This window comes from Eleginops maclovinus, chromosome 13 (genome assembly GCF_036324505.1).
Source record: "Eleginops maclovinus isolate JMC-PN-2008 ecotype Puerto Natales chromosome 13, JC_Emac_rtc_rv5, whole genome shotgun sequence".
In the NCBI taxonomy this organism is placed as follows: domain Eukaryota; kingdom Metazoa; phylum Chordata; class Actinopteri; order Perciformes; family Eleginopidae; genus Eleginops; species Eleginops maclovinus.
Window position 1 is genome coordinate 6,104,823 of NC_086361.1, and position 26,994 is coordinate 6,131,816.

The following is a 26,994-nucleotide window of genomic DNA, read 5'->3' on the forward strand; positions in this document are numbered from 1 at the left end:
ACATTCATCTGCATTCAGCCGTCGACTTGTTTTGTTTGTGAAGTGTCATTCCTCTCCCGTCCACCTCTGTGTTTGACTGTGTGGACTGCATGTAAAGGTGTGTGTATATAAAGATAGGATCTCTATGTGACAGTGTGTTTGACAGCCTGTCATGCTCTCTGGGAGCTCTGCTCTGACTCTATGTTTGGCCCAGATTTTCCTTATCTGAACCCTATTTTTCTTGCGCTACGAATTGTATGTAGCTAGTTATTGGAGCAACCCCATCCTAAATACTTCGAGATGATGGCTACTTTTAAACTACAAAAATAATATTTATTTGCAACTGTGCAAAAAATAATGGGTTTAAAACAATGAATCGACGTCAAAAAGAAAAAACATACAAAGGTTTATTTAGAATTGTATTCATAACTTGTGGATTAAATTATTTGCTAAAGCCCTACCAAAATCTAACCAATGTTACCAAATACTGAACTTTTTCGGTAGACGTTTTAAAGTCAGGCAGAGAAACTATATTTGATCCCATACTGACGTAGCATCTGCTGGTCCTGGTCCTCTTTTATTACATTATAGTTCTATCAGTTTTCTGCTATCAGTTTGAAGCTCACTCACAAATCAATCTCTCTTCCCTGCGTCTGTTCATGGGTACATTTGCCGTATGTGTGTTTGTGAGAATGGAGGTCTGTTTGTTTGATTCTGTTTTGGGGTTTTGTGTCTTTATGTTGTATCTGTTCACATCTGTTATATCTTGTTCTGTCTGCATTCACTGCCTGTCTGGGTTCAGTGTAATGTAATCATGTCCTGTTCACTCAGATCAAACAGAGGAGAGCTATAGCTGTGGCGCAGAATGATGCATAACAACGTCACCTATTCGTGGCCTGTATGCCTCATCCTGTACAATATACTACATTTTTTGGTAACGCTTGGATTGATGTGCAGCATCATTCAACACCAACTATTACTAAATAAAATATGTCTAAATCAGACCATAAAAAGTGAACTTTTCTAAACATGTTTCTTGGCTCCTTAGGAGAAAACTAGCACTAAATAATTCACTAATTATCTAAGGAAATCAATTAAAACCCTACTAGTGATTCTCAAGTATTGCATGAGTAATAACTTGCTACCACAGAGACACTGGGTCCTTCATTTTTTGACTTTTTTTACAATGAATGTTGGAAGAAAATCTGTGAATTCTCATTTTGACAACATTTGCTGTGTTATCAAATCCCCTTTTTTCAGCCTTGCTCCCTTGCCTCAACTGACTCTCCTTCTGTTCCTTTCTTCCCCCTTTCCTCCTCCGTGCTCGGATGGTGTTGTTGCTTAGATAAGGAGGTGAGAGGTAAATACTGTGTCTCTCTTCGAGGGGAGCTGCCTCTGCCAGCATGGATACACAAACAGTGTGTGAAGTTGTCTGGGGAATATAATTTAGATATGTGATAAGGATGTTCCAGGGCTAACGGTGGAACTCGGTGGCCTGGTGTTTTGTTTCACACAAACCTAGCTCCCTTTTCTTAATATCTCTGCCCGCCTCTCTTTTCTTATTTCTCTTTCTTTTTCTATCCCTAATAAAATATGCTGCCACAAATTAAAACCAAATTATTAGCCAAAAGCTGTCAATTAGATAGACACACTGATTTAGGAAAGACAAAGAAGCAGACACAAAAAGAGTGGTGACGGGCGACAGGGAGGTTGGGAGGAGGAAGCTATTTGCACGGGGAACACCTTTTAGCACCGCATGAGGCTTTGGTACAGCGATAAGAGAGCTCTGCTGGCAGGCATACACAAGCAGAAGGTCTTTGGATTAATATTGAGCCCATTTTAAGGCACAGTGAGCCCCACAAACAGACAGACAGACAGATGGAGTAGCTTTGCATGCTGTTTGATGAAGTGGGGCGAGGTACAGACAGACTGACCGGTAATGCGCCGATTTAGAGGAAAGGCAGGGATGGCATGTCTCAATCATAGCTTTAATACACAATACAAGATTTAAAGGGTACACATAAATCCTTTAATTTTCTGAAATAATCCTAAGTAAAATCCACAAATGTATCAACACATTTTGCAAATCAATATGACTTTTTTGGTTCGTCATAAAACCACAAAATGCTACAGTACAAAATCAGTTGTTTTTTTTATCTGAATGTCCATATTTTAGAATATAGAATGCAGTTCAAAAGTTCTATAACCTGTGTTTTACAGGGTTTTGTCTGCTTTTTTATAAAAAAATGTATGTCTTTTATTTATGTCGTTTTACTGTAACTGTCAAATTTACACCGTCACAGCAGCAAAGGTACAGTGCAGAATAAAAGGCAAAGGAAAAAGAGTATACTTATATTTTCAATAAAAAGGTAAGCACGAATTATTCAAAAATATAAATGAATAAGCAAAAACAAATAAGTACACCATGGTGAAATAAATAATTATCAGTATTTCTAAATGTAAGGAAATATCAAAACACTTTCGTAGCTAAATGTAAATACATTAAGTGATTATGAGTTTAATTGTAAATAACTGTTATAATGCGCATGTGTATTGCACAACAAAACCAAATTATTTTTAACACAAGATGGAATAGAGGCATTGAAAGACGGATGTTGAAGCAGAGCGAGAGACAAACAGGGATACAGAGAACCAGGTGGCTTCAGGTTTGCGGCTCGCACATTTATGTTTTGATTGATGTGATAATTCTGGTTCTGAACAACCGCCTCAGGGAGAAACCTGTGAGAGAGAAAAGGGGGGGTGAGTGTTGAGGAACATAGAAAAGCATGAAAGCAAGTGCAGGAACACATTCATCTCCCTTTGGAATTGAAAGCCTAAAATCTAAAAAAGAGATCAAATATTGGAAGCCTTATTCACGATTTTACTGGTTTTTGTCTTGCACAAAGCTCTCAAAATTCACATATAACACATTGTATGTCTGTCTCACGGGGAGATGATAAACAGCATTAAACACCCCCCCCCCACTAAAAACGGATGTGTGTATTCAAAAAATTTTCTCTAAAAAGCAAAAATGTGAAAGCCATTGAGGAGGAAGAAAAACAGACTCTAAGGGTTGAGCCAACACGCTTTGAATGCAGGCCACATTTGCATGCGATTTGTATGTTGATGTTCAAATAAGGACTGGTTTTCAACTGGGATTTATTTACCTCATTAACCCCTGTATCCCCGTGTTTGGGATAAGTCAATCCAAGGCTTAAAGTAAAGTATTTCTAGCAAGATTCTTCTCCCCCCTGTAAACGGATCAGATCTACTTTCCTTCCTCCAATCATTCCTTGCTCCATTAAAAAAGAAAAGCGGGAATGTGAGGAAGGATGGTGGGTGGAAAGACAGGAAGAGAGACAAGGGTTGAGGCAGGAATGAAAGGGGGAGGGGGGTGTGAGGAGAAGGCAATAGCAGTGCTGTTATTGGCTGCCATGTTGCTTTCATGGTACAGATTCATTTTCCCTCTCTGCTTTTTAATTTGTTATCCTTTTGGCAATCATCTACAATGATTCACAATCAGTTTTAATAGCAGATCACAGTTTTTCATGTTTTTGTTTCACCGTTTCTTTGGTCCAAATGAGTTTTGGATGTAGCTTTAACGATGCACAGGTTTCTGATCTGACCACCAGCTCTTTTCAGGATCAGGTACTTATGGCAATCAGGTATGAAGGGAAGGGAAGATGAAAGGAGAGGAAGAAGTTCAGAGGACTCCTTTTAAAGCTTTGATAACAAGTTTGAAAACTCCCGGCAACATCCTGCATGCTCTCAATTTATTTCGAGTTTTTTATTACTTCCGACCAAGGAGTTTATGTTTGGATTTAGGCTGTTTTGTCAGCAAGATTTCAGATAATTTACTGGCCCGATTATCAGAAAACTTGGTGGAAGGACGTAGCGCATAGACCAAGAAAAAGCCAAAAATGTAGAAGCAGATCTGCATATTTGACATTAACTTTCACTTAATAGATCTGCCTGGGCGGAGGTCTTCTCTCTTTGTATCTTTTTTTGCAGTAGCAGCAGCAGCAGCAATGGCTTGTTTTTTCGGGTCATCAGTAACTTTCTGCTTTATATTTAAGGAGCAACATGTTCCCCGTCTGCCCCTTTTCTGAAACTAATTATCCTTGAGCAATGTGTCATCAACAAAGCTATTCCTCTTTGAGTTATTGATTTGACAGATGACAAATAGCCATACACATGCTCATGTAAAGTAAACATACACAAACAAAAAAAACCTTATGTGACATTGCCCAAAAAGAGGAGAAATGTGCTAGCAATGACAGAACTGCAAGTGATGGTGTCTAGCTTAAATAATAACCTATATGGAAAAGTCTGGAAGATTTGGTTATTGTTTTGTTCGTTTTTCTTGTGCTCCTCTGACGGATTATAAGTCGTTTCATCTCTATGTAACACACGTGCTTCTGTTGGTTTGCGCTCAGATACATTGTATGTGATAGGCTAAGGTGCAGGACATCTCTTTGATGTTGACGAATCACAACTTGAGTCGTATGGCTTGGCTGTGGTTTCAGACAGAGGGTGAAAAGAGGTGCTGCAGCACAGGAAAAATAAAGACTTTTTGAACATTAAAGCAAGTAAACATGTCCCAGTAGAGGCACAAAATACTGATATGAACCTGAACATTAATAGGACCCCTTTAAGGCTCCACCTTCAAATGTTCTTGTCAAACCTCTTTTTGTCAATCACTTAATCTATGTTCTTTTAACAGTAATCTATTTTATCACAATTTGAACATTTATCCACTGATTCAGGCAGGAATCACTGAGAGCCAAACACAATTGCACAATGGTACCATTTGAACAGACTCTTGAATTGATGTCTATTTGATGAGACCTATCAATGCAAACAGCATTTAGTCAGCATCCACCTCCCCAGCTTTAGTGAAATATGCTTTCATCCCGGTGTTTTTCATCACCTGTCACTGCAGCTGAAGTTAGCGATGCGGCGCGATCCAGATGGAGAGACTGAGAATGACGAAGGGGAGAAATGAAGCTGCAGCTGTAGTTAGGTAGGAGAAAAGAAAAGAGGAGGTAACAAGATGAGTGATGAGAGGAAGAGGAGGAGGTGTGGGTAGGAGCATGACAAGTGTGCTGGTGAACGTTCAGTTCAGAGTGTGTTGCTGCTGGCTGAAGTGGGGAGGAATGACAAGTATTTGGGACGTTTTCCAGATCTCTGGTTTAGTGGAGTCAACCACTGTGAGCTGGCAAGGGAGAGAAAGAGCAGAGAGGGCGGTTGAAATGGAGACAGAAAGAGAAAAACACAAAGAGAATGACAGAAGGAGAAGAGAGGAGGAAGAATGGAGAGAAATGGAAGCACAAAAGCCCTGAAATGTGTGTAAATACATCTTAGTCATTGTAGTACTCTAAAAAGAGAACATGCTTTAAAAAATATTGATAGTAAACATTGTAAATGTGTTTAAAAAAAAGATATCCTTTAAGAAAAATGTAACTCAGACTTTATCCTAGCTTTTCAGGTGACCAACTTCTTCACACTGGAAAAAGTTGAGCTAAAGCAAAGCTACCTTAAAGAGAAATCTAATGTAATTTCACTGACTAAAGCTACTTAGAAATAGTGGTTTGAATAATACTGAAAAAGGGGACGGCATGACTTTCTGTAAACTCTGATGATAGTTGAACCTCAGAAATGACCCGAGCCCAAAAAACTAAATCAAACATGATGGCCATTCGTACAAACAAAACTACATGTGTTCTTATGTATATTGCTTGTAGCTACATATTAATGATACTTTATACCCAGCCTAACAAAAAAAAGCTTTAATTCAATTAATTAAACTTGGACAAAAAAGTGAATTCTGAATCCTGAAACTTATCAAGCAAATAAGCTCTGAAAAGTAAGCTAAAGTAATATGGCAAACTAAAATGATATAATTAAAAAATAAATTATAACCTTGTATCTAAGCATATGTTTAGAGGATAAATGGGTGTACTTTCCCTGTTTTTTCCTTTTCTTTTCCCCTCTATTTCTGACACATACACAGACAGACACACACACACACACCAGGATACGGCGTAGGGTGGAGCGGGTCACGGCTACACTCATTGTTGTCCTGTCCGACAGACTTCCTGTTATAAGTAGCTATGACGCCCATCACCACAACACAGCTGCATCCAAATTAGACACACACACACACACACACACACACACACACACACACACACACACACACACACTGCTCATTCATATTTAATCGTGTACACAGATTTATACCTGTAGAACACTTATTTTGCACATAGATTCATACATTCATTAATACATGCACAGGTTAGGAACTATATGCACAAATACACACATCTATTCAAACCAGAAACCTGTAAACCTTTTGTTTATGACCCGCTGACTGCCGAGGCTCAGAAACACGTTTTAGCTCAACCACTTCCAGATGATCTGCAACAGAAACTAATCATAAATTTCACATCTGAGGCCTTGACATGTTTAAAGCAAGGGAAAATAATTTGAATGAAAGGCACATTAACACCTCTAAGTTGGACTTAATTGGCTTCTTATTACCTTGTTTACATAATACAAAAATCATCCCGATGGAAACTCAATGTGATGATTACTCAAAGGTGAACTGATATTCAGAGATATCCACCTTGTTTTACCCATGCATAAACAGTATTAGATGTAATACTGTTTTGCTTAATTTTTGTGTATAACTGATAAACAATATTTAGATGTAACCTGGTGAAATGTGAACACACTGTAGTTCAGGTCTTATTTTAGATGCAATAAAAAGAGAAAGAAGATGGTGTCAAAAATACATGTTGAAAAGGTATATTAGAATTTGGGGAACAATAATTTCTTGCTCAGACGTTTCCTTTCACTTGTATTAGTGTCAGTAGTGCGAATAGTTTGTTATTATTAGCTGTTGGACACCCACGACGGTTGTAGCTGCTTCTTCCAGACCATAGTGGTATTTCAGTGAAACCCAAAACCTACATTGCCCCCACCCTCCCTCACTTTGACTGCAATCCTTCCAGTATTGTCACACCAGCTATTTTCCTCCAGGCAATGGATTTACCATAACCTGTTGTGTGTGTTTTGGATGTGCACATCTGGTTATTTGTGTGTGTGTGTGTGTGTGTGTGTGTGTGTGTGTGTGTGTGTGTGTGTGTGTGTGTGTGTGTGTGTGTGTGTGTGTGTGTGTGTGTGTGTGTGTGTGTGTGTGTGTGTGTGTGTGTGTGTGTGTGTGTGTGTGTGTGTGTGTGTGTGTGTGTGTGTGTGTGTGTGTGTGTGTGTGTTTGTGGTTGTTGGGGTTTGGCTGCTTTTTAAACCACCCGGCCTAATTCTCCATCTGTGGGCCCTAAATGTCCGGACTTCTTAAACGTTATCATGACAGCAACCCCCCACCCAACAAAATTGCTGACCCCCATTTGTCAACCACATGAATTTCAGCTGTGGTGGTCAGGGAACTGGTGGAATACCGTGACATTTTTTAAGTTGTTCTGTGGATTTGGCAGACAGTTGGATATCGTAGGGTGGTTTACAAGAATTTGGCAGAATTTTTTTTTTTTTCTCACACATTTATTTTTTTAGTCGTTTGTTTTTTTGTATACAATAAAACTGTCTTAAAAAAAAAAGATTTTATATTTCGGGGATTCGATCCAAATTGTGAAAATGTAATTAAATAATTAAAATAAGAAAAAGTCATTTGTAGTAATGCTGTTTTGTAATGGGACATGTTCAGTTTAGTGTTTCCATATATAGAATTATAATTCCTTAATTGATCACTAGAACTTTAAAGAGGCCCTTATTTGGTTGTTGAGGTTTTTCCTTTCCTTTAGTGTGGTGCATGTAAATGGTCTGCAAAGGCTAAAATCACTGTGTTCCCTCCAGAGGGAGTTTCCCCTCACAAGAATCTCCCCTCCCCCCCCCCCCCCCCGCCTGACAGTACATTTCAAATGATATGAAATAATAAAAAAGCAGCAAGTTATGGAGCTTGTGAAGCAATAATGATGATGTGCTGTAACAATAGATATAGTTTTTATTTTCTTTATCTTTTATTAGTCCTTGTAGTGAAAGAAAATTAAATAAAATACTCTTAATTGCTTTGTACCTCCTCAATCTCCCCAATGATCCAAAATGGGACCCTGGCTCTTACTCTGAGCCCCTCGGGGGTGTGTGTGTGTGTGTGTGTGTGTGTATACAGTAGTGGCCCAGATTCCCTGTGACAGAGGAGCTGCATTGGCTGTTTCTCCGTCTTTTTGGGGGCCGGTGAAGTCAGGTTTGGTTGTCTTTAGTGTCGGGCGGCTGCCTCTTTTGTCATCACAAGATGGCTCCAGCCCTACACTGTGACGCGTGTGTGTGAGTAATGTGTCCAGACAGGCCCAGTTGTGTGTGCTTGTGTGTGAATTTAGGAAGCTGGTGTGCGCCCATGCAAGTGTGTTAGTGTACTCCACCATGTGTGTGTGTTGTCGACTCAGCCTTTTCCAGCCAGCCCCTTCCTCGCCTTACGCTCTAATCCCCATAATCCTCTGCTCCCCCTCCTCCCTTTCCCTCCTCCCTGCACCCTCATTTCTCTTGTTCCCTTCCTGTCTCCCACTCCTCTCTTATCGTCCCTCATCCCTCTGTCCCTCCTTTATCTCCTAATAGCCACTTGGGTCTATAAATAGGCGCATAATGTGGTAAAATTGTCTTCCATCTTTTGTCACACAGATTGAATCTTCAGTGTATTTAAAAACGTTTAACCCCTAAAAAAGATTATATGGTTATATGGTTTTGTATGGTGTATTCATAATTTATGTGTTAGGTTGACTTTCAATGGTTGTTATGCCGATTGCCGTCCTTCTTTACTTGCTAATAAATCACTTTATTTAAATCAATTTACCATTTTCTCTGCTTCCTCTTCCAGGCGGTGGAGAGAGAGCAGGTGGACAGCATTCAACCCAAGCTGCAGCACATCAACGCGGTGGGCCAGGGTCTGATCCAGAGTGCCGCCAAACACACCGACACCCAGGCACTGGAGCATGACCTGGAGAACACCAACCTCCAATGGAACTCGCTCAACAAGCGGGTACGCCTTCTTTTTGAGTGCAATTAAACAGTTACCAATGACTACTTGTGCCTTTTATCAAAACATTTTCCTGCTAAGAGAATCCAACTGCAATAACACCAGGCTAGGTAATTATGTGACATGGTTATGCTGCGTTCCAGACAACTCACAACTAAAATGTTTTCTACTAGAACATTTTTAATGAAAGGCCACTTAAATCAATTCACTCCTTTTCCATACTTTCTAGTTTTCTCACAGAAAACAAAAATGAAGGAGGACATTGTAAATAGTAAACCCTAGAATAAAAAGCAACCTGGAGTATATTTTCATGTATTTAAGTAAAATCATTAAAACTATAATTTGGTAAAACCTGTTCTGAATGTAAATTGATGTCAAGAGAGGTCATCAATGTAAAGAGGTAGAGGGTTAAAGTTGAAAAATCCCCAAAAATTACCTTCTCTAACAAAAAAGGGTTAATAAAAATTCCAAAAGCAACAGGATGCCGCCCTGCTGGTGAATACTTGCCAAGAAAATGTCGGTTTCCAAGGACCGCGACTTTACAACCAAGTTTAAAATAGGAAATAAAGAAGGTTGTCAGTCCCAACAGTTAAAAGATAGGTCACATCAAGAACCCTCCTGTCCACTCACATCCAGCCACATGAATTCCCATTACTGAGTTTGTAGGTTTTAACTCCTGACCATCTCGCCTGTCCTCAGGTCGCAGAGCGGATCGCCCAGCTGCAGGAGGCCCTGTTGCATTGTGGGAAATTCCAGGATGCTCTGGAGCCTCTGCTCAGCTGGCTGAGCGACACAGAGGAGCTGGTGGCCAATCAGAAGCCCCCATCAGCCGAATACCGTGTGGTCAAGGCTCAGATCCAAGAGCAAAAGGTACGAGATGCAGGAACCTTTTCTTAAAAAAAAGGAAAAAGTGATAAGAAATGTAAAAGAAAGATCAGAAATCAAAGCAGAACAGCTAGATTTAAAGCTTCAGACATGTTTTTCTTTTGGTCATCTATAGAACAATTGGATGTAAAGAGTTTTATTTGACCTTTTTGCTCAGGTTCACTTTAAAGTAGATTCATTTTATTATTTTAAAACATTCCTGATACTCAGATGTCCTCAATGTCCTTCAATCACAAACAATAGGTATTTGAATGTCAAAAACACACACACACACACACACACACACACACACACACACACACACACACACACACACACACAGTCAATGATCCGTCTGCCTTGCATCCAAATCGCCCCAGTTGACCGTTTCACAAAAACAGACACACATATGCATGGTGGAGTAGCATTGGTGACAGACACACACACATTTCCCTGTTTATCCAACATATACTTCCTGTGTTTGTGCACATAACTGTGCTGCAGTCCTGGCCAGTGATCAATCACACGTGTTTACATCCGCAACAAAAAGTGGTGTCTCTGATTGGCTGAGAAAGAGTGTAAACTGTAGAGTGGTGCATTCCTGTTAGTTCAAGAGAGGCTGCTATCAGAAGGGAAGGATGTCCGTTAATGTATGTTGTGTTCTGATCTTAAAACTTTTTACCTTTTACCCCTTGTTGAGTGAATTACAGTTTGTACTGTGTCCACCATTTTAAAAGTAGCACCTCCCTTGTTGAATGTTTAAAAACAAATGAAGATGCTGAAAGATCTGGTCCCATGATAGAACCTTCAGTAACTGCTGTTATGAAAGCTTTATTTCCTCCAATAACTGTGTGTTTCTCCTCCTCCAGCTGCTCCAGAGATTGTTAGATGACCGCCGGCCGACAGTGGAGATGATCCGGGCTGAGGGAGAGAGGATCGCAGCCACAGCCGACACTCAAGACCGGGAGAAGATTCAGAGCCAGCTCCAGAGTCTGGCAGAGAGATGGACCAACCTGCTGGACAAGGCCAGCGGCAGGTTAGTCTGCTGAGTGCAAGGGGGGGCAGGAGAGAGGGGTCTCTGATTTTATGAGTGATGTCTTTGGGAAATTTCAAAAATATCCCAAATTGGGATCAACAAAGTACTTATCTATCTATTATCTATAGTATCTATTATCTACCATCTTTATCTGCATCTTTGCAAAAGTACCAGATTCAAACAGAATGAATAGACATTAAAAAATACTTTAAAAAACTGTAAAAACAAGCTTAAAAATGTTCTGTTACAGCCCGACACAAAACCATCAGTTGTGTTTATTTTATCCCTTGAAATGGCAACACAGATAAAATCATAGAAAGCCAAACGACACAGATGTATCTTGCTGTAAATGTGTGGTTTTGGAAAGTAATTGGTGGTGTTTCTCGACAGCATGTTATCTTGTGGTTTTCTCATGTTATCTCGTTTCATCTGTGTGTGGCTCGGCTGAGCACTACTGCACTTAACTAAAGGAAAGTGTCATTACTCTCGGTCTCTGTGGTCTGCGAATAATTGAAGCAACACTCCTTGTTTGCTCGGGAAAGAACTGAGTACACACTCGCAAAGCACACTAAAGAGGTTTGATATGGATGATCTCATGTAAAGTAATGTCATCATAAACATTTCAATGTGCTTAACAACATTCAAACATCCTGTAAAACATGTCTCTGGAATATATTGCACAATATATTGTCTAGTATGAACACTAAAAACATAAATATTCAGAGTCTATGCAATCACACACACACACACACACACACACACACACACACACATACACACACACACACACACACACACACACATACACACACATACTACTGCCTTTTTTATAAGCAAAGTGTGATGCTAACTCACACAATTAGGCAGACAAATGTGTTTTCTCATCACTTTCTTGCAACAATAACCCATTGATCTGTTCAGGAAATTCTTTCAAATTTGATACTATATCATAAAAATGTCAGGAACATTTAATAAACCGGTTGAAAAAGATGACAGCTGTGTGGCACAAAATCAGGTCCATGTTGAGCAAAGAAAAGCAATCAAACCTCCTTATCATCATCTCTTTCCCCTCCTTTTTGTCTGACAGGCATAGGCAGCTGGAGGAGCTGCAAGTTTTGGCTCTTCAGTTCCATGAGGCGCTGGAGCCGCTGGGAGAGTGGCTGAGTGCCACCGAGAGACGCCTGACCTCCGCCGAGCCAATGGGAACCCAGACGGCCAAGATCACGCAGCAGATCGTCAAGCACAAGGTACCGTTTGGCCCCCGTTGTCTCAAAGGCCCTCGCCTCATGAAGAGGTCACAAAGGTCCACTTTAATCTGGGTCAATGAGCAGGGCACTGCATCCCTGCCTGTTTTTGGATGGTGTAATCTTAACAGCAAAACAAAATATGTAAATGTACACAGTCCTCTAATCCGAATTCTAGAAAAAATGTGAGTTGAATTGAGTCAAAGCAGTGTTTCCTCACTTCACTATAAGTGAGAAAAAAATATCAAGATGTCGATCTAGACAAAATCAATCGATCTCAGGATAACATATTAAAACTAATAGGTCTAATAGCTCACAGTTAATAGTTTTACATTGTAAAATACTTGTGTAAACAAGTAAATATCAACTTTACTCTGGAAATGGGAATACTTATGTGAAGAAGTAAATCAAAACAAGTTTCGTAGCTTTTCAACCATTTTAAAACATGTGACAGATTTAAACTACATACCCCACTTTTATCATTTTAGGCAATCCATGTATGTAAAATGTAAACATTTTTTAATCTTATTCCATATTGGAGACATTATTACAGACCAACTAAAGTACTATTATTTGCAACTAGTGTATCATATTTTATACACTAGTTAATGAGTTCATGCAAGCAGATATATTAACTTTGGAGATATTGTTGGTATTCCAGTTATGCTATCATATTCTCTATGATATTTGTCCGTGCAAAAGGCGGGCTCTTTTGCACGGACAAATATCATAGAGAACACAAACAGTGCTCCATCTGGATAAATGCTCCTACACCTAATCTAAGCTACTATAACTCAATGGAAACATGCTGGAAGAGGAAGCACAAGGCACAAATGAATCATTCACAACCCCAAAATACACTTTTACAACATGCATGCTAAGATTTTTTTTCATTTCAGTTGTGTTAGTCTTGGTTTTTTCATATTTTATTTCTAAATGTGTTGTTATTACATATGGAAAACAAATGGATATTCTAGCAATGAGAAAATAATTGGAAAAACACATATGGTAAACATTCAAAGCCAGAAATAATATAATAAAAAGAGTAATAGTATCGTGTATCAAAGGCAGTAACTCAGCCTTATCTTTGTCAGTTAAGTTATAGTTGGTTCTTTATATTTTTACAAGGGATAGCCATAAAAAGGTTGTAAACATCTAGAGAGGGAAAGTTTTGAGGAAAAAAAAAGAACAGTTCCGCAAACAGTGCCAGACATGTTTGACAGAGATATTTAAAGTCAAGAGAATACTGCAAGGAAAAACTGTTTTTTTTTTTAAATCAGGAGGAAGTTGTTTATCATAAAGCACCCGTTTTTGTGTTGTTTTTCTAAGTTTGTTTTAAGTTGTTGTCATTCATTTATTCTTTGATGTTTTTGATTTCCTGTCAATCTATGATTTATCATTTGCATGCTCACATTTGATGTTTTTATCCATCTCTTTTTCTGTTGTTTTGCTGTCCTTTTCTCACTCCCCTTCACCCTTCCCTCAAACACACACACACACACACACACACACATACACAACTCCCAGGCGATCGAAGAAGAGGTCTCGTCACGTGAATCAGAGGTTAACCACCTCGAGTCCCTCAGCCAATCGCTCACCCCGCTCAGCTGCACGGCCGATCGCAATTGGCTAAGCGAGCGAGTGGGGGTGGTGAGGTCCAATCACTCGGAGCTCACTGATTGGTGTTCCAGGCGGGCAGGCATGCTGGAGCAGGCGCTGGCTAACGCTCAGCTGTTTGGGGAGGATGAGGTGGAGGTGCTGAACTGGCTGGCAGAGGTGGCTCAGAGGCTAGGTCAGGTCTCCGTGCAGAGCTACCAGCACCAGCTGCTGGCCGAGCAGCACAAACACACCCTGGTACACCTTCATGCACACTCTGAATCACTGGCTTTTCCTTCCAAAACATGGGAGCAGTCTTTAGTAATTTTATTAAGAATAATATACAATATATCAATAATATATGTGTATTTATTATACAATTACATTTTGAATTAATTAAAAGTGCACAGCTCTTTCACCATAAATGCTGAGATTTCAAAGTAAATTATATATTTAATTATTTGTATATTTATCTTTCTTTTAAACCTTTTTTTTTAAACTTACAATATTTTCTAAATATTTTTGTAACATAAAAGTTCAATTTTTGCTCATTTTCTTACAACTTAATTATTTAAACACAACAAATTCCTTGTATGTTTACCACCTTGGCAAAAAACCTGATTCTGATTCTAAAGTAAATACTGTTTTATATTTCAATACATAACTTAAATATCCCTGTATGACATTATACATACCCAAAATCATTCACATAATCATTTCCTTTAGTTCTTCATTGTATAAGGATATACTTACAGTATCTTATACGAAGACATGTAGAACTAAAATACTGGTGTAGTTGTGTTACTTCTCAAAGGATGCTTACTGTTCATAAGACTTTGTTTTTGGAGCCAAAGACAAAAGTATCTTACTAAAAGGCAGATGTTAAACTCACTTTGTTCTCCCCTCAGGCTCTAAATGAAGAGATCGTGAGCAGGAAGAAGACCGTGGACCAGGCTATCAAAAATGGACAAGCTTTACTAAAACAGACCACAGGTAATCTCAGACCCCTTATGTCCTGTACCTAATTTAAACTCTATGGCAATCTAAAGTTGTGCTAAACATGTTTGAAAGTGTTATAATCTTTTATTTGATTTGTTTCTTAGAAGCAATATATAAAAAGCAGTCAATAATCTGTAAAAGTGTAAATTATGTTGGGAAATTCAGTGAAAAATCCCACTGGTAATGCATTAAAACACATTTTCCAATAGTTGTTGTAGGTTCATATCCAAACCACACATTCTTACATCAGCGGTGAGCCAAACTCTAACATTTGGTTTGTGTCTCTGTCCTAATGATATTAGCCATGCTGACTGCTGGCACTATAAGCAGATAATTGTCGGTCTACCCCATAATAACACTTTTTCAGACCAATGTTGTAACAGCTAGAGGTATATGGAACTGTCAAGCCCAATCAGCTGGGAGATTTTGCAGAACATGCTTGCAATGGGGAATTTAACGAGATAATCCAAAAATTAAGACCCACAATTCAGAGGGGATTTTTAACCCGTGTGCCCGCCTGCAGGTGAAGAAGTCCTCCTGATCCAGGAGAAGCTGGACGGCATCAAGTCTCGCTACGCTGAGATGACGGCCGGCAGCAGCAAGGCACTCCGCACTTTGGAGCAGGCCCTGCAGCTGGCCACGCGTTTCGCCAGCGCACACGATGACATCAACCAATGGCTGGATGCCGTGGAGGCGGAGCTTAACAACGTGGAGCCCGATGCAACACCCGCCTACCAGGAGAGACAAAAGGTGGGAGAGTTTAAAATACATTTTTATATACTTTTGCAATGATTTTAAAGACAATTTATATTTATAAAGGAAACTATAAAACAGAAGGATATGCTGAAATATATTTTCTTTTAAGATACTCAAGTTATTGCAGTGAAGCGAGAGCAGTCCCTTTTGATGGTGTACATTTTCATTATTTGACATAACACTCTATCCTATGGTATATTATTAACTTTGGCTGTGAGTCACTTAGTGTTTGGATCAATATCTACACATTGCATCTGTTCTTTGTGACCTCCTTTTATGGATTTGTGTTATAAAACAGTAGTTGATTGTATTATTACACCGCTGAAGATGCAGTTTATTTTTAATCATGCTTGGGGCACTTGAATGGCGGTCTGTAACCGAGGTGTTAAATTGATAAAGCTTTAATCATCCACATTTTACACGTGCTTTTGGTGACAGCTCCTGTCGCTAATGACATTTTCAGCCTCTCCAGTATCAACCCACTCACAGTTACCATGGTGACATTGATTTCTTGGAACTCAATCACAGTTTGTCAAAGCTAGTGAAATTTATTTAGAAATGATTGCCATTTAATTTGTTGCTGCCATCCAGTTTGTTTCACTCAACAATGCCATTTTCACATTTATCATAATTCAGCTTTCAGTTTTTAAAGGCAATACTTAAACTCCTGTAAACTAATCCTTATCTTTAACTTTTGCAGGAGCTGAAGAAGGTGTCTGCAGAGAAGCGGCTGGTTCTGGACACGGTGAACGAGGTGGGCAACGCTCTGCTGGACCTAGTGCCGTGGCGAGCCCGCGAGGGCCTGGACCGCCTGGTCGCCGATGCCAACCAGCGCTACCGCCAGTCTGATGAAACCATCACGCAGCGGGTGCAGCTGGTACAAGCTGCTATCCAGAGGTCACAACAGGTACTGCAACATGTGTGCAATAAATGTTTAGCTCAAATTCCATTAGATTAATTCATTTTACTGTGAGCACCAGGGATGTTGGAATACATACGATAAACTTGATTAATAAAAATGTGCGCTTCTTAAATCTCGGAGAGATCATTTTATTTGGGAACTCTTTTTAACTGTAAAAATAGAGTTCCTAAAGAAAATGTACTAAGACTTTAATCCTTATTTTTATACTTTTAAATAAACATGGACCATGATAAAACTACTTTAATCTCAATAATAGAAGAAACCGTTTCTGCCAGATTACGCTATTAGCTCATTTCCATTTCTCATTCTCAACCTCCCTGAACTCTTATTTTGAGGGTAATTCCTTTGTCAAAAATAAGACAACATAATAAAGATAGTGAAATATAAATTTGCACTATAGTATTGCTATGGTAACTTCTTACACTGAAAATAATCATGTGGAGTGAAATCTGATTGACGGCTCTATTATATAAACCTGCTGAACGCTAACTTCTCCTTTCAGTACGAGGAGGCAGTGGATGCAGAGCTGGCCTGGGTCAGGGAGACGGAGCGTAAACTGGTGTCTCTGGGGCCCCTGAGTCTGGAGCCTGACGTGACAGTGGCTCAGATGCAGGTGCAGAGGGCCTTCAACATCGACATCATCCGACACAAAGACACCGTGGATCAGTTGCTCAGCACCAAGGACGACATCCTGGAAACTTGCAGCGACGCCCAGAAGGACACTCTGATGGTCAGTCACTGAGCAATGAGATGGAAAACCAACTGAACATGACACATTTTAACCAAAATATTGTTGGGACTGATATCTGCGTGTCTTTACGTTTCTCCTTCTGCAGGTGAAGACGGATTCTCTCAGTGCTCGATATGACGGCATGAACCAGGTCCACAGCGAGCGGTTCTCAGCTCTCGAGCAGGCCCAGGTTTTGGTCGCTCGATTCTGGGAGACCTACGAGGAACTGGATCCATGGCTGGGCGAGACAGAAACCCTCATCACACAGCTGCCACCGCCCGCCATCGACACCGATACTCTCCGCCTGCAACAGGACCAGATGAGGGTAAGAGAAGATATCAGGTCTGCTCTCTTGTTCCAAATTAAATGTGTATTTTGTTCCTAACTTTCTTCTCCTTGCCTCTCCCAGCTGCTGAGGGAGTCGATCGCAGAGCACAAGCCCCACATCGACAAGCTGCTGAAGATTGGACCCCAGCTTGCCGAGCTGAGCCTCACAGAGGGGGCGAAGGTGACGCAGCGCTACAGCGAGGCCGAGAGGCGCTACCTGGCCATCAAAGAGGGGGTCAAAGGTCGCGCGACAAACTTGGACGAGGCCGTTTCACAGTCATCACAGGTACGTCTCAGAGGAGAAACTGCTCACTGTTTAAAGAACTGTTTTAACTGCAGACCTGGGTCTAATAAGTTATTATCTAATCTACTTGGGTACCAGAAAGTCTGAAGGCTTTTATGAGTTGTTTGAAAGTGAATTTAGTAAGCTTAAATGACATTTTATCTTAGTTGGTCAAATTTGCCCCCCTATTTTTGCAGGGAGAGAATGATTTGCAAATTGTAGTAAATTTGTAAACGCTGTTTGGCCTCTCTTGGTCTGTTTACAGCTTGTTATATCATGTCTGCAGCCCAAATCAAAACAGACTGATGTGATTGAAAAGCAGCATGAAGTGTGTGTTTGTGTTTGCTGCTGGAAACTAGAGGATGTTAGCAATTTAACATGGATTCATGTCATGAGATCAGTGAAAGCTTTATTTGTATTTACTGTCTTTTTTGTAAACACAGATAAGGTGAGGAATGGGAAAATACAACGCAAACATTAAAAAATATATGTGTTTAAAAAGCTGTTGACACTGCATATAAAAGAGGTCAAACAATGAGTAAGACATTAAGATCCTAGATGTTTATAACAATCCCATTTTCCAAATATTTATCTTCTTTCTCCTTTTTAAAGTCAGAATAAAAGTTATTTTCTCTAGCGGACAGAATTCAATATTCAATAATTCAATAAGCAATAAAGGGGAGTTCCCCTTGAACTGCGTCAAAAATAACCCTCAAAAGTCATGTATTCATTTTATTGAGATCTTTTAGGGATATTTCAGAGGTACTATGAGATTAAGGAAAAGTCATATTTCAGATGTAGAATCCCTGAGAACTTTTTTTTTTAACTTTTGATTCATATATTCTAATTTTTAAGAGCTAAAACAACATAGAGAATATTGCTCAAAGGTAAAAATGTTCTTATCACAACATGTCTTTTTAGCGCCAGTTTTCCTTCTGGATGTTTCTCATTTCTCTGTGCACTTCATCTCATGAGACGCCATTGATCACCTGTGGCAGCCTTACGTGTCGCTGCTGTTGATATTGCCTGACAGCGTGTACTGTATGCATGGCTCTGATTTAACTCATTGTATTGTTTCTCCACCCTCCTCCACCCCCATCAAACCTCTTCCTCTTTGTCCACCTGCATACTGTCCTCATCCCTCTCTCCATCCTCACCTCCCACCTCCTTGTTGTCTGTCCTTACTCACCCTTTACACTTAACTTTAATCTTCCTCACGTTCACATCCACCCCCATCCTTTGCAACCCTCCATCCACCCTGTGCTGTGTGTGTTAACCCCCCCCAACCACCAACATTTTCTCCGTCATCACTGCACACTGCATCACCCAGCTGGTAGAGGTAAGACCACAGACTGACATTGTCCAACTGGCACTCAGGGGGGGCTGAGACACATCATTTGGTTTATTAGTTAAATATGAGTCTTATACTCAGATGTATAATACTTATTTATACAAATGAAGTTCTAATCTGGCCAGAAAAAGTCTCAATTGTTCATCCAAATCATGTGAATGCCAACCCTGAGTGTCATTAAATTAAATTGGTTAGGAAATGTCCTTTTTGAAATCTTGTGAATTGAATTAAGCATAAAAATGAGACATGCTGTCTATTAATGATTGTTTTAGTCTCATAGTAGGCTTGATTTATGTCCTTGTGCATGAATCATAGCTGTCCTTCTGTGTCACACAAATCTTTTGCTTGTGTATAAATTATGTTTGTTATCTTATGTAGTAATATAGCAAATTGATCGTCTTTAGGTACATAGAAAAGCCCATCAACTTAGTAGAAATTGTACTGTCTTTGCCCTTTTGTTCAAAATGTCTACCCAATCCAAAAAGATTGTGTTTAAGCAGCTCCCTGTTGTGGGGTAGATCCCAGCTTTGTTACCTGGATGACATGCTGAAGGTGCAATATTGAGATATTAAAGTGGCCATATTATACTTATTGGGGTTTTCCCTTTCCTGTAGTTTGTTGTATAGGTTTTTCTGTATGTACATGGTCAGCACAGGCCGTATGAGCAAAATAAAGAGCTTTTTGAACATTAAATAATGGAAACATGTCACAGTAGAGGTACAAAATACAGATATGAACCTAAAATTGAGCATAAAAGAGCTCCTTTTTAAAAATGTTATTAGAAGTGTATGGCTGTTTTAAGTCCCCTGATGAACTCTGATGTAACACTCATAATAAGAAAGTTAATGCGGTGTGCAACAGATGGCTGACCACCCACACCATATCTGAGTATATTCCCACTTCCAAAATGTCACCCAGCTATCAAAAAACCCAAACCCAGCCCCCTCAACTCACTCTCTCTACTTCCTCTTTATTAAACTTTCTTCCTACTCTCATTACGCCCCCAGTTTCATGACAAGATGGACCCCCTGCTGGAGACGCTGGAGGGGGCGGTGCAGCGGCTGCGGCAGCCTCCCCCGGTGGCAGCCGAGGTGGATAAGATCAGGGAGCAGCTAGCAGAGCATCGAGCACAGGGGCTGGAGCTGGACAAACTGCTGCCCAGCTTCTCAGCTCTGTGCGCCCGTGGAGAGGAGCTCATCGGACGAGCGGCTCACGACGATCCTGCTGCTCAGGGTCAGTAGGATGTGCCTGACAGGGAATATAAACATTCAAAATCACATACATTCAGACTGGGCATATAGTCCTTGTGTCAAACAGGGTGAGGGATCTACGTAAATATGAATAATCAATCAATACATTTAATGTACTTTTTCTATTCATTGATAAGATGCTGTGCATAAAAACTGTAGGTGGAAATCCTCCATCACAGACTGAAACAATTGAAAAGTGAATTTACTTGCAGGATTCTTCATGGTTTATTGCACCTTTTTGTAAATCACTTTTGATAATAAGCATTGACTTTATGTAATGTTATAGAAATGTCTACCAACTTAATGTCTAAATAATCGAATTGGTTGCTAGCTGTTCTTGTAGGCATTCCCTGTGTGCCTATAAAAGTTGCCTTTTCATTTAAAAAAACAAAGAACCTGCTATTATTGAAACAAAATATGAAACAAAAACAGTCCACAAAAGGATTTCAGAAAGTGAAGTGTGAGGAAAACATAGCAGGCTTCTGTAATCTGAGAGAAAAACATTTCAAGTCTTACTCTCGGCTCCAGTCCAACTGGTCCACTGACTAAACAATCCACTGTAAGTTGTACTGGCACAAAGCCAGCGGGCAGGCCTTGTCAAATCTGGAAACTGAACAGATTCAGCAGCTCTGCATATTTCATCCAACGCCACCACATGGTCAAAACACACGCGTCTTTGTTTTATGGCCCTCCCTATGCCCTCCACACTTTATGAAGTGAAAGGCCTCAGTGTGCAGCTGCAGTGGGAGTGGAGTGATAAGAGACTTAACTTACACACTCCAACAGAGAAAACATTATTATTGCTTTTTTCACATAACATTAGAAATGACGATGGAGAATGCCCAGTGAGATCCAACCAGCCTCATTAATCTCTAACTCCTCCCCTTTTCCTCCCCAGCCGTTCGTACCCGCCTCCTGCGCCTGCGCTCCCTGTGGGATGAGATCCGGCAGCGGGCGGAGGAAAAGGAGGGGAAGCTGAACGACGTGTTGGACCTGGCTGGAAAGTTCTGGGCCGACGTGGCGGCGCTGCTGAGCACGCTACGAGACTCCCAAGACATCGTGAGGGAGCTGGAGGACCCCGGCGTAGACCCCTCGCTCATCAAACAACAGATCGAGGCTGCTGAGGTATGGAGGACGAGAGGGAGGGACTTGATATGAACAGTAGGCAGAGCAGAGAAGCAGAAGAGCTAACAGTGTTTTTATTTTTAAATGATTCCATGTCTCTCTCTCCTTCCACCAGGCCATTAAGGCAGAGACGGACGGCCTGAGGGAGGAGCTGGAGTTTGTCAGGACCCTCGGAGCCGACCTCATCTTTGCCTGTGGAGAAACAGAGAAACCTGAAGTGAAAAAGACCATTGACGAAGTGAGAAATCAGCAGTTGTGGAATGTTACTAAGTACATTTACTCAGTAGTACTCTTAGAGCTGTACTAAATTACCGAAAAATGTGCTTCTGAAAACTAAAACTAAATACATTTTCAAGGTACACGTCATGTTTACCCACTAACATAATACTCTTATGTGTCTCATAGATGAATGCTGCATGGGAGGGTCTGAACCGGACGTGGAGAGAGAGGATGGAGAGACTAGAGGAGGCCATGACGGCGTCTGTGCAGTACCAGGATGCTCTGCAGGTTTGTTTTGTTTACATAAATACTGGTCCTAATCATATGCTTCTTAGCTCATCTTTGCACCAAATAATACATGTCCTTAAATAGCTTTGTAGTGACCATGATGATGATAAGTTATTGTTTCTGTATCATTTCCAGTCTATGTTTGACTACCTGGACAACGCTGTGATCAAGCTGTGTGACATGTCAACGGTGGGAACTGATCTGGGAACTGTCAAGCAGCAGATTGAAGAGCTCAAGGTTCGCAAGATAGTCTCGCCAGTCATTCATGAGAACATTCACACTGAAATTCAGATTGTATACAATCTGTATCCTTTGCATAACAGACAGTGGAGAAAATGTGTCTTTTTTTTTTACATTAAAGCAGTTTTAGTTGCAACCCAAATAAAAAATATAAACCTGAAACTGAGCATATGTCTCCTTTTAAATGTGAAATCTTGAGAAAACCTTCGGTCTGTATCATGAACTAATACATCACGACTTTCCTCTTCCTCTCATCCCTCTGTTCCCCTGAGCAGCAGTACAAGGTGGAGGTCTACCAGCAGCAGATTGACATGGAGAAGCTGTGCCACCAGGGGGAGCTGCTGCTGAAGAAGGTTTCCGACCAGACGGATAGGGACATGATCCAGGAGCCGCTGACCGAGCTCCGTCACCTCTGGGAAAACCTGGGGGAGAAAATCACACAAAGACAGGTAATAGAACCAGATGTGGCAATGTCCAGAGTAACAGAATGAAAGCTCACCTCTTTGTTCATCTTGGTAGTAGACTACATTTGTCTTTGTTAGCATTCTGGAGCATTTCAGGCTGCTTTTCATCACTACCTAAATGTTTAAGTTGCTCTTTTTAAGATGTAACTTCTGTCTTCCTCCCCACACAGCACAAGCTCGAGGGTGCCCTGCTGGCCCTGGGTCAGTTCCAGCACGCTCTGTCTGAGCTGCAGGCCTGGCTGAACCACACACATACCACCCTGGACACACAGCGGCCCATCAGCTCCGACCCCAAGGCCATCGAAATCGAGCTGGCTAAACACCACGTACGTCTCCTTTTATTGCACCTTGTATGAGAGACTTCTCATCCGTCACATTATCTTTTGACATCCTAAAAAATGTAAAAGAAAGTTATATTCGGGAAATCAGTCTGGATATGAAGAGCCAGTATATTTCAGTTTAATTAACTTCTCTCTCCCTCCTCTCTGTTCCAGGTTCTGCGTAATGATGTGCTTTCCCATCATGCCACTGTGGAGAATGTGAACGGTGCTGGTGCTGAGCTTCTGGAGTCGTCTCCTGGTGATGAGGCCAGCCACCTGAGGGACCAGCTGGACCATCTGAACCAGGGCTGGCAGAGCCTCCTGCTCAAGACCCAGGAGAGGCAGAAGCTGCTGGAGGGTGCCCTGCACCAGGTACGGGAGGAGAACCAGAGAGATCTTAGGGGGCAGCCCCCTTACTTCACACATTTCCACACAAAAAAAAAAATTACATTTTTTGTTACATAACATTGTTTCACTTTGGAAGGTTTGATCAACCTGATGACACCACAGACCCTTGCCCTTTATTTTGCCTTTAGTGGATAACCACCATGCGATGGACAAATGAATATCTCCATGTTCCATATTGTTGCACCTCCTCACTTAAGTGTGCATGTGGCATTACTTCTAAAGTTATCTTAATATGCTAACATACATATACATATCCCCCCTCCCTAACTGTTTCCCTGTAGGCTGAAGGTTTCCATGGCGAGTTGGAGGAGTTCCTGCAGTGGCTGAGGAGGACGGAGAGCCAGCTGTCTGCAGCCAAGCCCACAGGCGGCCTCCCTGAGACAGCCAGAGAGCAGCTTCAGCAGCACATGGTAACGATCCCTCCAGAATCAAACTTTGCCTTCATGCTCAGAGCATCATCTAAAAATATACAAAGATACACCTTAGATTTTTTAATTGTATATATTTCAGTCACTTTTGTTTTATTTGGCAAATTCACAAGAGAGATTTTTGGAAATCAAAAAAAAAAAAATGAAGTTAAGGGGCAAGCAGGGATGATAATATAAGAGGACCTGGGTTCAAGTCCGGCCTGGAACCATTTGCCGTGTGTCATTCCCTCTATCTCCCCTTTTCAACTCTTTCTCTATCATTGGAAAGATAAAAGAAACATATAGTCTCTTCAACGCTGGGTAACATACATCTTGTTGGAATAAGCCAGTGTTGTAATGCTGCAGTTATAAGGTGTGTCATAAACACTTGTAAAATACTTGAATCCACTTTCAAAACAAATTTGAATATAACAACCCTGCAAAATCATTCAGTATGAAGACAGCCTTTTTCTAAAAATACAACACTAAGTATACAGCAGCTATTCCTGCAGTGTCATAAAGTTATTTTATAAGCACACACATTTTTTACTAGCAAAGGTTTAAGCAGATGTTCAGGGCATTAGCTTACACATGCTCCTCTTGTCCCACAAGACAAGAGGAAACATGAACAGCCTCTATTGTTCTCATCCAACCAGCGCTCACCTTTCAGTGTTATCTCACATCTGTGTCTTCTCTCCTTATGCAGGAGCTCCAGGCCCAGCTGGCTCAGCGGGCAGACCAGTACCACCACCTGCTGGACCAAGGAGAGTCCATGCTGCTGGCTCGGGGAGGAGAGGAGGCCGGACCCGGCACCACCCAGACCCAGCAGAACCTGGCCATGCTGCAGAACAAGTGGGCCAGCCTCAACACCAAGATGGACGACCGCAGGGTAAGACTGTGACATGAGGAGGGTGTTTTATGGTGTCTTTATTCTAAAGATACTTTGGTCAAAATCTGGCTGGTTGTCGGCTGATCTGCCGTCACCGGTGACCAGTCTCATATTTCTTGGTCAAATCTACATACATGTCGCATTTATACCACATTGTTTTTTTACAATTAGCACAATTAAATGATGAAGGCAATACAAAATGACAAGGTATTACAAAATGCAATATGTATTATTTTGTATAAAATAAAAGAATCCCGACAATGGGTCTGTCTCTACGTTATTCAGTTTGTTACTAATATCATGTTTCTGGTTTGTCTTTTAATTGTAACTCTTAACTATTCAGGCAAAGCTGGATGAGGCTGTTTCCTTGGCGACAGGTTTCCAGACCTCCCTGCAGGACACCATCAACTGGCTGACCCAGGCTGAACAAACCCTCAATATGGCCCAGCCCCCCAGCCTCATACTGGACACCGTCCTCTTCCAGATCGATGAGCACAAGGTATTGGACATACTTCCTCACCAGAAACATCTTTAAGATATCTAAGCCATCGTTACATTATCCCTAACTCGTTTCCCCTAACGTCGTCCCAGGTGTTTGTGAATGAGGTCAACACCCACAGAGAGCAGGTCCTGGCTCTGGAGAAGGCCGGCTCTCAGCTCCGCTTCGCCAGCATGAAGCAGGACGTGGTTCTCATCAAGAACCTGCTGCTCAGCGTCCAGGCTCGCTGGGACAAGCTGGTGCAGAGGTCACTAGACCGCGGCCGACACCTCGACGAGGCCCGCAAACGCGCCAAACAGGTACGAAATGTGGCAAAAGGAAACGCAAGTTTATCTATGTAGCACATACTCAATAAAGATCATAGAAAAAAGTACACGAGTTGAAATAAAATAAGACGGGTATAAAATACAACAATATTTAAAAAGCTGTTTATTTTTTAGTTCCATGAGGCCTGGAGGAAGCTGACAGACTGGCTAGAGGAAGCCGAGAAGCGACTGGACTCAGAGCTGGAGATCTCCAACGAGCCGGATAAGATCAAAGTACAACTGGTCAAACACAAGGTACTGATGCAAGTTATTATACACACTCAATACTTTCTTTCCTTCGATGTGTTTCCATCTACAAATCTTTTCCATTTTCTTTTGTTTGTCCAGGAGTTTCAGAAAGCTCTGGGCTCAAAGCAGCCGGTGTACGACACTACGGTGAGGTCCGGGAGGGCCATGAGGGACAAGGCCCAACTGCCTGCAGACACCCAGAAAATGGACCACCTGGTGGGAGAGGTCCGCGACAAGTGGGACACCGTCTGTGGCAAGAGCGTAGAGAGGTGAGAGTGTGAAGGATGGACAATAAAACATGCTTATCCCCCAACCATTCAGATGTAGTTTATTAATAAAGATGTGTTTGTCTGCTCGTCTCCATCCAGACAACACAAGCTGGAGGAGGCTCTGCTGTTCTCAGGTCAGTTTGCAGAGGCTCTGCAAGCCCTGGTGGACTGGCTGTACCGGGTGGAGCCGCAGCTGGCTGAAGACCTGCCCGTCCATGGAGACCTGGACCTTGTGTCCAACCTCATGGACTCACATAAGGTGTGTAAACAGGACTGTAATCATCAATAAATAAGACATATAGAGCTGCAACTAAATATTTTTTCTTCATCGATTGTTCTTCTGATTTTTTTCTTAATTCATCGTTTGATTTAAAATATAGTAAAAGAATATCAATTCCAGTTTCATAGAGTTCAAGGTGATGTCCAATTATATTCACTTTATATGATATGAAACAGAGAAAAGCAGGACATTTCATATTTGACAGGCTTAAAATAAAAATGTTGCCATCTTCCATAAAACAATATTTTTACAATTATTTAAGAAGTTGTTGATAAAGTAATATTTTAGTCTAGTACTGGTTGCAGTTATAATTAGAGGATAATAACATCCCAGAAGTATGAATCTGACTTTGTTCTTCTTCAAACCTGCAGGCTTTCCAGAAGGAGATGGGAAAGAGAACCGGCAGCGTTCAGGCTCTGAAGCGCTCAGCCCGGGACCTGATGGACACCGGCCGCGACGACACAGCGTGGGTCAAAGTGCAGCTGCAGGAGCTCAGCAACCGCTGGGACACGGTGTGCGCCCTGTCCGTCACCAAGCAGACCCGCCTCCAGAAGGCCCTTAAACAGGTCAGAGAGGAAGCTGCTGATGAACAGTTCTCCAACATCAAACTGTGTCTTCAAATATGCACAGGACACTATTAAAGACCTCT

General features: G+C 41.2%; 1 protein-coding gene across 1 annotated transcript in view; it reads left to right on the plus strand.

Annotated features, from left to right (window-relative positions):
• macf1a (microtubule actin crosslinking factor 1a) overlaps positions 1-26,994 on the plus strand; it is a 211,262-nt gene that overhangs the window by 168,311 nt on the left and 15,957 nt on the right. The window contains 27 exon segments of the mRNA XM_063899408.1: positions 8,867-9,028; positions 9,725-9,895; positions 10,759-10,925; positions 12,013-12,172; positions 13,697-14,023; positions 14,674-14,758; positions 15,288-15,514; positions 16,221-16,427; positions 16,945-17,172; positions 17,279-17,497; positions 17,582-17,785; positions 20,141-20,366; positions 21,282-21,508; positions 21,624-21,746; positions 21,914-22,015; positions 22,151-22,252; positions 22,531-22,704; positions 22,890-23,045; positions 23,214-23,411; positions 23,729-23,857; positions 24,561-24,743; positions 25,087-25,242; positions 25,335-25,541; positions 25,683-25,802; positions 25,896-26,065; positions 26,165-26,324; positions 26,717-26,911. Of these exon segments, the coding sequence (XP_063755478.1) occupies positions 8,867-9,028; positions 9,725-9,895; positions 10,759-10,925; positions 12,013-12,172; positions 13,697-14,023; positions 14,674-14,758; positions 15,288-15,514; positions 16,221-16,427; positions 16,945-17,172; positions 17,279-17,497; positions 17,582-17,785; positions 20,141-20,366; positions 21,282-21,508; positions 21,624-21,746; positions 21,914-22,015; positions 22,151-22,252; positions 22,531-22,704; positions 22,890-23,045; positions 23,214-23,411; positions 23,729-23,857; positions 24,561-24,743; positions 25,087-25,242; positions 25,335-25,541; positions 25,683-25,802; positions 25,896-26,065; positions 26,165-26,324; positions 26,717-26,911 (4,785 nt within the window).